Source organism: Andrena cerasifolii, chromosome 8, assembly GCF_050908995.1.
Source record: "Andrena cerasifolii isolate SP2316 chromosome 8, iyAndCera1_principal, whole genome shotgun sequence".
NCBI lineage: Eukaryota > Metazoa > Arthropoda > Insecta > Hymenoptera > Andrenidae > Andrena > Andrena cerasifolii.
The window spans coordinates 16143948-16157449 of NC_135125.1; the positions used below are offsets into that span (position 1 = coordinate 16143948).

Genomic DNA, 13502 nt, shown 5'->3' on the forward strand with positions numbered 1-13502 from the left:
TAAATAATTGCAGAGAAAAATCTTGCGCGCCGGAGCGAGATAAGCAGAAAGGCAGTCACTCATCATCGATAAATTATCTCCGCCAATCATTTCCCCTTTGATTTATCTGGTTAAAAGGAGACACGATATAACGATATAATCGATGATGACGATGCTATAATCTGGTACTCCAACAACGACGGCATATCGCATGCAGCGTTCGAGTTCGTCGCTTAACGAGCTTCTGGATGTAGCTATTAAACTTGACACTCCGCGAGTCACCGCCACACCACGCTCGTAAACTTGCCGGGCAACTTGTAATAGATTTTACCAAGGGGCGATCCAAGGGATGGGCCTCCAGATCATCTCGCACCGATGCCCGATGGCGGCTGATTCTCGAAACCCATTTACGCTATGCAGAGCAACCACCCAGCTTCGTTTCGATCCGGAGATCGGACTTTTCAAGTTTCCAAACCCTCGTTCCCGCTACTCTGCCGCGCGCAATGCTTCGTACGCGAGGACTTGAGTGGGACCACTATGAGCTCGAATTCCGTCGGGCCGGGGGAAAAAGAAGCACGTCGGTGAAAGACGAAAGTGCAGAAAGACGGGGAGCGCGTGACGCGGAACAAGGCCTCCTTGTGGGACGGTTAAAGTCACTTGCCGCGCAACCCTCTCCCCTATCGTCTGGAATTCAAATAAGGAGCAGTAAAGTCGTCAGCGCGGGCAAGAAACAATCCCTTCTACCTCCAGCGGGGCCTAGCAAACACGTTTCGAGATATCTTTTCGACGAGAGTTCTGCCGACCGACCAGCAAGCCGGCCGCAGCACTGCGTGATTAAACCGCGTGCCGGAACGACACGTTCGACGTTCTCCGCTCGGTTGCTGCGAGCTCTTCCATCTACAAACTCGTGCCCGACGTTGCTCCACAGCCGTTGGATTTATAAACACTGCGCGGGGGGTTGGAGCTTCGAGGGACGATCAGGTGATCAGTGATTAATCGAAGCGGGAATTCCAGCGAAGGTAAAGAGATTACAAAATAAATTTACAATCTGATTGCTGATTCTGATTCTGCGAGAATCATACTTCAGTAGCTGCGGTTATTCTTGGCTATCCAGTTTCGAGTCCGCCCGTGGAAGCTTTCTCTTCGACGAGCGATTATTTTAATTTCGGTTCGTACGAGGCTGACAGGCGATTTTTTCTGTTACCTTCATGCAGAGGCGCGTGCAGTACACGTTGTCTAAGGAGCACGTGGCAATTTCTCAGTCTAGTTATCTCGCCCATAACGATGCAAGAATATTCATAAGGCTTTAACCGAGCCTCTCGCGTGTTTCTTTTTTTTCCATTTGGCTTATTTTTTTTAAATTAAATTTCTAGGCACCGGGGTCTGGGCGAATGACTCACGGCTGAATTACAATTGCGGCTATTTAAAAATTCGTGGACCACTGGGAGCTGCCGTGACCGCGGGGAAGCATGACGCGGAGGAGCAGTCTGGTGGAAATAGAAGAATCGAGGAGGAAATCGAGGTATGATTGCGAACTGAAAATATCCAACGATCCGGAGGAACCAAGATCGCTTAACCGTCTAGCCGAATCTTCTTACGTAAAGGCTTATTAACAGTTTTTACTGCGGCCTCGCCTTTACTCGCGTCCTACTTTCTCCTGCTTTTTTCCCCTTATGCGCTATACTTTCTGTCAATGAGTAATAAAGTCGAAATAAATAAATAAAGTGTTATTCGTACGATAAACGACCATTGGTATGATTTATGACTTATCAACGGGAGTGACAACGCAATAGGACGGGCATATTTCATTGTACAGGGTCACTTGGTCAAATTGCACGGTTTCATCATTCGACGGATTCGCGTTTTGCTGAATCATATAACGCGGTGCTTAGCGGTTCCTATAATTGTCGAATATCCGCTGCAAATTGTGGCAATTGCATGCCCCTTCCCGACAGTTCACCGGCCACGTTCGACGACCCAGATATGTAACTCCTCTTAATTACGCGTTTCATTGTTTCGTTATAATATCGCTGCACCATGAACGGGTCATTTAATTCTGCTAATTACATGTCACCCGTGCCTCGCAAATCCAGCGATTCTTTAGCAACCCGTCGACCACGAACCTAGCGAATTACCCTTCCCAGTATTATCCTCGCTGGAAACATCCTCCGTTTTAAATGAAAAAAAAATTGCACACCAAGGGCGTCTTTGTTAGCGCGCTTCGTGTATTGCATATTCCCTCTATCCTTCCTTGCACCGTGTCGTTGAACGAGTGTATGTTAAGTGTATAGCAGATGCATTAACAGAGCTTTCTTTCTGTAACGATAACTTTACTTTGTGAGATCTTTCGAGCCCTGATACACTCTCTGACACAATATCTCAGCGATAGCGTTACCGAATACTAAATTAATAAACAGATACTGAATCAAGTTAAATTACTATCCCTAAACCCTGCTATCATTTACCACTTGTGGCTCCCACTCGTATCCTCGTTTCAACTACGTCCGAGCGACCTCAGCTCCCTCCCGAAAATTTCTCCGCCGATTCCTTTAGTCCGTGCCGTTACAAATGCGCGCGAGCGCAAGTCGAAAGAGTCTGCCGCACGGCGGGCAGGAGCAGAGTTAGGAGCGATGGGGCCGCAGAGAGTGGAGGGGGAAACACCTACAGGAGCGGTGGTAATGCGTGCGTGACTGACGCAGACGCAGTCACTGCACACCTAACCACCACTCCTGTAGGTGTTTCCCCCTCCACTCACTGCGGCCCCATCGCTCCTGACTCTGGGCAGGAGCACTCGCCCGTGACACATCTCGAATCGGGTCCGTGCGTGCACGTGACAGGAAGAATTCTGCGTCAGCGGCAACGAACGCGCAAGCCCAAATTGATTTTCTCCGGTCAGCTGGTCTTGTTCATCTCAGGAGGATGCGGTTAACGTTCCGCGCGATTCTCCGCGGTCGATTGTCGCCGACGAGGCGAGCGTGATGGCGAGCAGGTGCTCGACGAAACGATATCGGGAAAGGTAACAAGAAGAGCTAGCAGTGAATGGTGATCAAGAATCGTCTGCCTTTCGGAGTGAGTGTTGCCAGTGACGAGCCTAGCCAGCGCGTATCGACGCGATGTGCTTAGCGATGCCGCCAATAGGTGGCGATACTCGTTCCTTCGGTGGCTTTGATAGCGGCCGCTCGTCGGTATCAATGCCTTCGATAAGGGGAACCTCGGATTCGCACGTGTTCTGCTACCGTCTTTCCCCTTTCAGCAGAGACAGAACATGACCTCGTCGCCGTCGTCGAGCACCAGCTCCGCGTACACCAGCACCGACGACACCCGCCAGTATTATGTCAATGACAAACGAAATTTCCTCGAATCTGACGACGTCGGGGCCGCTCGACTTCTGCGCTCCTACTCGCCGCGGCGGGGCGAGGAATCGCGCGGATTCTGGAGCAGACTGTTTAGCAACAAGTGAGTTGTGATCGGAGGGGCGCTGGCTTTCAGTACCTCAACTTTCGACTTGTCTTTTGCAAGCGAGAACTATCTAGTTCTCTAAATCTAGAAAAAAGATAAAAAAGTTGAAAAACGACCTTCACTATCTTCATTGCTATTCCGACCAATTGCAATTTTTTTGTTCAAAACGACGAAGCACGTCACCTACTTAGTAGACTAATCCTCCTAGCTTCTCAAAAAGACTCAAGTCTTTGTGTATACTTTAAGTCAAGTTTTATTTATATATCCTTTTGTCACCCACTGTAGATTAGCTGTTGCACGTATGCATGTTTGCAGATACCAACAAATTATGACTGTCATTCTGCACTTTACACGAAAGATATGCCTTATTTACGAGCCTGTTGCTATTTATCAATTTATCATCGGTCGAATGTACCAGCGCCAGATAAGCTTAATCGTCTCAATCCTCGCTGATGTTGATACATCGAGCGGTATATAAAAAATCCGATAGGCTCGATTTTCATTGAGCCATCAGTTTGGAGCGTAGGCCTACGACTTGCGAATTGGAGAGTTGAAATCAGCCAGCGCGAGTATGGTTTCAAATCGCTTTTTTTAAATGTAGCCTGTTCACACGAATATTATAGGCACCACGCTCGGGGCTGGCGGCGAACTTACAACGTATACCGTCGGTTATTCCGAGGACGAGTCCCCTCTCGCTCGCTCTCAGGCTCCCGCACTTTCGACCGAAGGATACCAAGAAATGGGGGCGATAGCGACCGTACATACAACGCACGTTCTAGTTTAAAGCAGTTTGATGTGTTCTTTATATATTTATATAGAGCTCGTCGAGAGCTTTAAAATGATACTTCGCATAGTTGCGTTGCGCTCCCGGTTCCCGAGATATTGTCAGTGAAACGCGAAGGAACACCTAAAAATATTGGAGCATTTCCCCCGCGCACGGGGAGCATGGGCCCGGAGATATATCGTGCAGGGCGTGAATTGGACTTGATGCTCTTTACGAATATGCAAACACGATTACTGTACGGCACGTACTTTTAACGATATAACGATTTCAATTCTGACATATTTTCGTGACGGGCGGTCGGCCATAAGTCGCCTCAGACTACTCTCTGACTTGTTCGACGTAGTCCTACGTCAAAAATGAATAACGAGCGAACCAATATTACCTACGATTAGAATCTCTCAATTAAAATCCGAATCATTGGAGCGCAAGTGCACAAGCGCTCGTGCATGCTCGATTGCATCCGAGTTTACGCGTTCCGCAAACCGCTGGCTATCCTCCCGAAAACTTCAAACGGGATACGATAGCTCGCAATGGGTTTGCAATAATTAATCGCAGAGCGCGTCCCGCCACAGGCTCTACTTATTGTTAGTAACGCAGTGGACTCACCATAAACTGCTGCCCAAAAGTTCTGGAATATCACTTTCTTCCCTCTTGCGTTACCGACTCGCTTCCTGGTTCCCTGGAACGAAACTCAGTTTCTGTTATGTGCTTTAGTGCTGCGAGTACTGTCGATCGCATTACATCTACGAGACTTTCAAACGGCGCGATACCTGAGCGTTTAATAATTATGCAAGGGGGCGTGATCGACACGTCGACCAGATTTGGCTCGCGGCTACTGACTGGGCCGCGATACTTGCAATCAAAAATAAATACTTGCGAGATATGCCTGAATTTTGTGTGTATGCGCAAACAGTTACTTCGAGCTGATAATAATGAAATTACAGTCGTGTGAACACAAAGCAGGGGACGTCCTTAAATTACGTAAGGGTAATTTTAGCGATTTCGTACTCCCTCCCTCCCCCAGTATAAGAATTCGTAAAATTTGATATTGCAATTCCCTCCTAACGTAATATTTGTTACATTTAATTTTTTCAGTTATTAAAATTCTGCTAAAAGTTCATATAATTCGTTTAACTCGGTTTCGTGAAATTTAAATCAAAACTACTTTTCTGGAACATCAATGATAGGATTTGTATTTATTGAAAATTAGGTTGAAAAATATTTCGTAAGACGCTACCTGATCTCCCTCCTCCCTCTGTTAGAAAACGTAAGAAATTCGCGACCCCCCCCCCTCCTAAAAAAGCCTTACGTAATTTACGGACGACCCCTAGAATAAAATATGCAAGTAGAAGGAGTGTATGCAAGCGATACCAACAATGCCCGGAAAATGCATCGAACCGCAGTAAAGTGCAACTACTTCTTTCTGTTCCATCAATTAACCAGTAATTGGCGACGATGACTTGTAAGCACAGAACGGTCATCATTCGATATTATAAGACGTGATAATAATATAAAAATAATCTTCGCGTGTCGTTCGTATGTTTTCAAAATACAAAACTATTTTCCCATAATTAGCTGCATTGAATTGTAATCACCGAGGATCCTGTTTCTTTCCACCGTTTTTATTTATATTAACATGTTCTGAACGGCAGGAGATGGGTAACATATCTGCAGGACCATGAGTGAAATCATAATTTGTTTCAAATCACTCCCACATATCTACTTTATTACAGCGATATTTCGATTTCTGTTCAGGTCTTATGTCACCACGAAAAATATTTTAATAGCCGGGGTGATACTAGCCACGGTGGTTCTGTCGATAATAGCAGTGTGCAGTGTTTACGGGACTGACAGGGACGTGGTGATTCAGGAAAACGAAGAAACACCGCCAGATCCAGAAACGCCGTTGCCTCCGTCGTGGAGCAAATTACGAGTTTTCAAACGCGGCGCTGTTTGCGCGGATGGTGCGCCGTGCGCGGTTGTTGGCAAGTACGTTTAAGTGGTATAAGCAGGAATAGTGACTAAATAATTGTCTGGTGGGCGGGCAAACGAGTTTATACTTACGACAGAATTTTGTAGGAAAACATTTAGAATATTTAAACTGCTATGTACGCTGAAATGTCAAATTTTTGACGTGAAAATTGATAACATATATGTTAAAAGAAATTTTTATCTATAACTTCGATTGACAGAAAAGAAGAAAAAAAAACTGTTGAAACTTCAGGTAGACTTATACTCGTTTGCCTGCCCACCAGATCAGTGGCGCACTGAGGATTTAATCTCGAGGGGAGGGGATTATAAAAGTGTATTTATAGAATAAAATCTAGTTTTCTTTTCTTTTTACAAAGCTCTTGAACTACTTCAGTCGCGCTTACCTTAATCTCCTTTTTCCTTTTTTCTTTGGGTGCGCGACTGCACCAGAGAATTATTCCCTATTCCACCAACCCTTTTAATCCCGATTGCAATATTTGAACGCAGCTCGCCGATCAAAATGGTAAAAATCAGAATTCCTTACAGGTCCATTTTAGAGAGGAATGGCTCGGCAGTGGACGCGAGCATAGCCGCGATGATTTGCAACGGCCTCGTAAATATGCAAAGCATGGGCATCGGGGGAGGATTTTTTATGACAATTTACGATAAAGCGACGAAGCGAGCTTACGCGTTAACCGCCAGAGACCGAGCGCCATTGGCGGCTAATGCGACCATGTACGAGGGGAAGCCCATGGAATCATTGTTCATCGGTAGACTTCCTATCTATTCATCCCCTTACACTCCGAAGGTACTGTCGAGCAAACGATGTGACTAAAATGCCATATTTTCGAATCCTATTAGGACCATTGGCGATCGCTGTTCCCGGGGAAGTGGCAGGCTATTGGGAAGCTCACAAACGTTTCGGGAAATTGCCGTGGGCCGAACTGTTCCGCCCCTCGATCGAGATCTGCGAGGAGGGATACAACTTGACAAAAATCCAACACGACGGCTTCAGATATAACGCGAAGAATATTTACAACGATCGCGTGTTAAAGTAAACCCAGCGCGAATCCTCTAGCCAGCCTTCCGGTCTAACAGCAGGATCTCTGGCATTGGTTTCTTTCCAGGGAGTTGTTCGTCGACCCGAAGACCAACGATTATTACAAGCCAGGCTCGATTATCAGGCCCAAGGCACTTTGCAAGACACTGAGGATCATCGCTGAGAAAGGCGCGCCGGAATTTTACAATGGGACTCTGGGCAAGCTGCTGGTGCAAGATTTGCAGGAGAAAGGGGCGATAATAACTACTAAGGATTTGAACGGATATAGGTAGGTGTTGCTTAAGTGAATGGGTGTTATATTATCCCTCCTTGGTCACACCTTATAATCATAAATTGGTCAAATGGGGATCACTGCGCATCAGCGTCATTTTTCAATTACCATTTTCGTATTTTTGAATCATTTAACTTTCCAGTGATAGATGTACATTCGTAATACTCATACACTCGTGCTCTAATAGGTCTTTTTCTAGAAGTGTAAACCTTGATATGTTGAAATTTTTATTTAAAAAAATAGTTGTGGGTAGAAACAATTTGTTTCTTACAATTCACCAAATTTTTAAATTTCATTATTAAGGTCTAAAAATTTACAGACATATTGGCAAAGACATGTTAGAAATGACTTTATAAAGGGTTGTACGAAGCTCGCTTCAGAACAATTCTGGGGTAAGTGCCGTGTGGTTCATCGCAATTCACAGTAATCACAGTCCTCTTACCAAAAGGCATAGGTCCCCAAGGAACAGAGTCCCCATTCTTTAGCAATCCTGTATTCTCTATCTCACTTTAAACAATAAATCCTTTGACACCCGATAGCTGGGAGACCCAGCGTGGTCACCAGAACTGTTTAGTCTCATGCACTCTCTGTCAGGACCGCACGCAGGCTAAGTCTCTGCCATAAAATCCTCGAAGGCAGGACACCGTGGGGCCATCCGCCTCCGACCTCACTCTTAAATTTAGTGACGCTGACACATCCTGGCGTGCGATACACCCCGCGTGACCACGAAGGGCTATGTTAAACAGACAATTCTTTGCCGGATGGTGAAAACTGATGGTTTCTAGAGCTACGTGGGACGAGCCACTTCAAGCGAACATGTCGAATGGAATAAAGGTGTTCACCGTGGGGGCGCCAGCAAATGGAGCTCTTCTTACATATATTTTAAACATCTTAGACGAATTCCAACTTACTCCTGACAGCGTAGCTGACTTCAACCGAACGATCCTTACGTACCATCGAATGATAGAGACGTTCAAGTACGCTTTCGCTATGAGGAACGACTTGGCTGATAAAGAATTCGTCGACGTCGAGGAAGTTAGTGAACACTTTTACTTTAAAAGTAACTGATATTTAAGATTTTTTTAAAACTATTGTTAATATTGCATTAAACTCTTTTACGATATAAGGAGGCATCTTTGAACTTGTAGAATTTTTTTTCTATGTCGATCATTCTTATTATTTATTAATTATTGTGGAATCGTGTTAACATAAATTTCGGGGGCTGTTACACGAGAATCCTCCCTTAATGAGCAGCGATCCTAGGAATGCTCTATTGTTAACATTTTCCACGAGAAGATGCCTGGGAGACACCCAACGCTATTCACTCTCGCAACTCGTCGTTACATTTCTGCTTCTCTTGCAGTTAACGAGAAAACTGACCTCCCGGAGCTATGCCCACAGGACGCGAATGAAGATCGACGACCAGAGAACGTGGGACGATCCAACGCACTATGGAGCCTCCAAGCTGAGCATAGCGAAGGATCAAGGAACTGCTCATGTTTCAGTATTGGCGCCCAATGGGGACGCGGTATCAGCTACTAGTACTATCAATTTCTAGTACGTTCGTTTTGAGAGCAGTACAGACCTTTGTGTTAAAATTTCACGGTCTTCTTTATTAATTAATATGAGTGAAATGAAAGTTGAGGAGAGAAGTAGATGAAACTGATATCGTTGAAAGAAAATCAAGTGGCTGCTCCATGGTACCTAAGTGGTATACATATACTTGGAGGCTGTTCTCAATATTCTATTTCTCGATTTATCGTGCTCCAAGCTCCAGGTGTTAAAAATTAAAAATAGAGACAAGCTTTAAGCAGCGACGTGATTTTGTTCCGATTATAGAGCCCTTCTATGTTAAGCAATTGCTTTTCTCGACAGCTTCGGAAGCGGCATAGTGAGTGAAAGTACTGGGATATTGCTAAATAACGCGATGAACGATTTCGGCGTGCCATCAACCGTTAATTATTTCGGCGTTCCACCCAGCCCAAATAATTATATCGCGCCAGGAAAGAGGCCTTTGTCATCGATGGTACCATCCATCCTCGTCGACTCGGACGGTAACGTGAAAATGGTCGTTGGTGCTTCTGGTGGCACGAAAATCGTCACGACCGTTTCCCAAGTGAGTATTCCTTCGGTGATTACTTTTATCGCGGGTTCCGAGAGCAATGCGCATTAATTAACAGACCACTGGAGTGTCTGTGTAGGAGGGAGAGGGCGAATCGACTGATTAAAATGCTGAAAGTTACTTTCAACTTTTTATTTGCCAGACGAGCGTTCTACTAATTTTGGCGCGATAGATCTGCGAACTTCCTATGTAATAGATAGCTTCTTTAACGGTCTGATAAGCGCTATTACACACGCAGCTGTCGCGATTATCCTTCGTTTACCAGGAGCTTCCATTCACCACGTGGTAATTCTTGCAACGCACGATTTCAGATAGTAGCCAAGATCCTGTGGATGGGACAGACAGTGAAGGAAGCCGTGGACGCGCCACGAATTCATCATCAACTGGTCCCCACCGAGATGGCCTACGAATACGGTACACCGAAGCCAGTGATAGACGGGCTAAAGAAGATCGGCCACAAAACTGCTCGATACAGAATCCGCGGCAGCGTGGCCTGCATCATTTCTGTCGTAAACGACACGATCTACGCGAACGCGGACTTTCGGAAGGGTGGGGACGTGTACGGCTTCGATCCAGAACTGTTCGCGTGAACGGTCATTGATGATGTATAAACAGTATCTTCCAGCGCAATGTATTAGACTCTGAACTGTAAAGCCACGTTCCTGTATCGTACAAAACGAATGGAAGACGAAAGACATTGCTTTTAGATATTACCATACTTTCAAACGATACTGAACACATTTATGGCAGTCTCCTCCAATTTTTATTCAGTTATTTAAAGAAACGAAGGGATTATTTCAGCCTTTGGGAGCAAAAACGGACTAACCCACATAAAAAACAAATTAATTCTTCCTATTTTATATGATCAGTACAGCCTATTGGAATACATTATTGTTACAATCTCAATTTCACAAAACAAATTTGCTCTCAACGTGTTAATTAATAATTCATGTCCTTAGGAAAGAGACTAAAGTGGCTTTGAAAGAGTTTAGTAGACAGAGTAACCTTTTAAAGAATTTAAAGTAAAATCCACTGTATGTACATATGGGAACGTGGCCACAAGTAATAGTCATTTTTTTATATCAATCTTTGAAATCTTTGATCGTGCATCGTTTTGAAGAAACTGCGCGAATTCGAACTTCCCTAACAGACCTTTTGCGCGTGTTACCTATTTGCGTTATGCGGTCATTCTCCTTGTTTTAGTCTAATTTAGTTTTGCGAGTTTTATTAAATAAACGAGGAAAGTGTCGTTGCCGTGCCAACGTAAGGTACGCGCTATTGATCGAGCCAATAATCGCTGGTTGTGGATGCTCTGGAAAACTTTTGCTAAAGCATGCAATGTTATCCACTGCGCCACCGTACCGAGCAGAAAGTTGAACGCTAAGAACGCTCTAGTATTAATTAAGTATCGAAGTATGCTGCGGGCAATAGAACTTTGTCAGGTTTATAATAAGAAACCAGGTCACCCTTTACAGAAATCATTCTGTTGTTTTATTGCGTTTGAAAAAGGCCTTCCGACTTCTGAGCATTTAGCAAAGATGCATTTAATGAACACTAGAGGCTTGGATCGATGCACCTTCGAAACGTGCTTCGTGGGTTTGCCAAGATTCAGGTGACCGTTTCGGGGATAAATTTCCAATTAATGTTATATTGCTGAGATAATAATAGTTTGGTATGACTATCCACTTTAAATGTTCAAAGTTTCGCACGTACGATTTCTCCACCCGTAATTTGTAAATATTATTTTCTGCAAGCTTTGTATGACATTAAATACACAAAATTTGATATCAATGTGACTCGATATCTTTATAATAATAATCGGTAGAATGAACGATAAATGATTGTACTCCCAATGTGTTTTTACTCGAGAGAATAGTTGACGCGAATGTCCGGAGGAAACGTAGAGCAATTAATCTACTCGATTGTTACTGCATACTGCGCTGCAAAACGAATTGAAGAAGATGCATGGCAGACTGTACTATTGACTTTCATAGACAGTACATACATACACACATATTCGTCCGCTTCGACATTCTGAGCGCGCTGTGGTAATAAGACTAATATGATTAAATAGATTAACGCGATTTTATACGACAACCCGACGATCGACTTCAATTTCGCGAACTCGACAGTCCCTCGCAAGCAGTTTCGAGTAGCCATTCGCTGAACGAACTACTTTCATCCTTTACGTGGCGAAGATAACAGTAAATGCAACGTCAAATATGTACATACGCGATAAAAGTATTAAAAGAGAAGTATTCCATACAGCCGTACGTGCAATCGTAAAAATAAGATATTTATACGCTTAACTCAAACATAGTCGTTCGATACACAACGGTGCAGCAAAGTCGTAATTACGTTTCCATCGACAACCTTGAAAAACAGACTGTGTTGCGAGTTACTGTATTTTTAACATGGCTACCTGAGTCACGACAGGCCTTCGATCAACGAAAACGATCATTTACGGCCATTGTCACTTCCAAACCGATTAGTATTAATTCATAACACCTTCTCCCCCCTCCAACTAATCTTTCATCTATAACAAGCACATTGCTAAAACTCTAAATGAAACTAACAATATATTTCTCACCCATTACATTTTATAATTTCGAATGCAATTCGCGTGCCAAGGAAGGAAGTAAAATTCGAAAATCGCTATTCGCGCGAAAATCGTATCGTATGAGTCAAACCGTTGCTTACACATTAGTAAACACGTAATATTTCATTGTACGTGCCCCTGTGCACATAATTCAAAAATACCAGTACGTAAATAAACGCTAGCTGTAGCTTGGCGCGAACGTGCGCGCTGTCGCACTGTGTCCCCGCATACGAAGAACAATTAGCATCCGATATCAATTAGCATCTGGATTATCGCTAATTGGAGCATGTCGATTCGAGATCGCTACCACTCGCCACTCGCTATACGATTCTGGTTAACCTGAAATTTCGCCAGTCTCGGTCATATTCTCGTATTTCACGTGAACTTATCAGCGTGAACTACAGAGAACGCGTTCGATATCCGCTTCTTCTTTACCACGTCGCCGTGTGGCTATTTACATGGCTTGTGGTACGGCGTATGTCGACGAACGATACAGACGAGAACCGTTTACCAACGCTTCGATTGCGATGCGGTAGGGAGGATCCCAGATCCCAGAAGTCAATGTAACGAGCAAGTAGCAACCGACCACGACTGCGTCATAGATCTGACGTTACCAACCATAAGGAACCCGCCAAATCATAAAAATTTCATGCACCCAATATTTAGAGCTTCTTCTACGTTTGCCTGACTGCATACACTTCCCAATAACATGCACCGTGTTTCTAGAAATACATCGAGATTACGGCTAAATACACAAACAGTATCCAAGCCATGCGATCAGGCTATCAGGGCTGTCTGCATACGATGCTCACGAAACGCTTCGAAGTTCGTATACCTACCTTCCCAGCAAATAATATTAGACTACGCTAATTGTTGGCCTGTATTTGGACGGAATTGCGTAATACGATGAATGTATAACTAAAGGCACGATCGCGTGGAATAGATGGAGGATTGGGTAGCTCTGAATATCGAGTGAATGCGATTTTTTTTTATTAAATAAGCAGTTACGAACCTCTCCGCAGCCATGACAGATGTTTCCGTTAATCGTCGGAACCGGTAACGCGGTGGCCGCCAGTCGGCTCCTAGAAACTTCTGAATTCCAGGACAATCTCTGTCTCGTGTTTCCAACGAGATTACACTTCGCGAACGTGCCCCGACACGCGACGAAAGCTAACGCACGCTTTTCCATTTAAAACGAACTGAATCAAAGCCGATTTATGTTATAAAATAGACTTAACGGTTGAAACGTATTCGCGT

The 13502-nt window shown here is 44.3% G+C and overlaps 2 protein-coding genes across 7 annotated transcripts in view; one reads left to right on the forward strand and one right to left on the reverse strand.

The window, feature by feature from the left end:
* LOC143372630 (phytanoyl-CoA dioxygenase, peroxisomal-like) overlaps nucleotides 1–13444 on the reverse strand; it is a 66689-nt gene extending 53245 nt beyond the window's left edge. Inside the window, exons 1-2 of one of the 4 annotated variants that reach the window (XM_076819042.1) lie at nucleotides 13258–13444; nucleotides 4829–4901 (exon numbers count right to left, since the gene is read on the reverse strand). In XM_076819042.1, coding sequence (XP_076675157.1) covers nucleotides 4829–4901; nucleotides 13258–13434 — 250 coding nt within the window. In that variant the 5' untranslated portion in view covers nucleotides 13435–13444. Of the gene's footprint in view, nucleotides 1–4828; nucleotides 4902–4963; nucleotides 5019–13257 lie in introns of those variants that run through there. The other 3 variants (XM_076819043.1, XM_076819044.1, XM_076819045.1) reach the window with 3 other exon arrangements.
* LOC143372621 (scoloptoxin SSD14) lies at nucleotides 534–11437 on the forward strand. Of its 3 annotated transcripts, none has more exons than XM_076819016.1 (10): nucleotides 534–998; nucleotides 1353–1501; nucleotides 5978–6211; nucleotides 6740–6963; nucleotides 7055–7247; nucleotides 7321–7521; nucleotides 8310–8559; nucleotides 8888–9081; nucleotides 9400–9640; nucleotides 9958–11437. In XM_076819016.1, the coding sequence occupies exons 2-10, from the start codon at nucleotides 1449–1451 to the stop codon at nucleotides 10234–10236; spliced, it is 1869 nt and encodes a 622-aa protein (XP_076675131.1). In that variant the 5' UTR covers nucleotides 534–998; nucleotides 1353–1448; the 3' UTR covers nucleotides 10237–11437. The 3 variants fall into 3 exon arrangements, with proteins under 3 accessions (XP_076675131.1, XP_076675129.1, XP_076675130.1); XM_076819014.1 differs by lacking the exons at nucleotides 534–998; nucleotides 1353–1501 and adding exons at nucleotides 2787–3048; nucleotides 3233–3435; XM_076819015.1 differs by lacking the exons at nucleotides 534–998; nucleotides 1353–1501 and adding exons at nucleotides 2787–3048; nucleotides 3236–3435.
* Nucleotides 13445–13502: the final 58 nt, after the last annotated feature.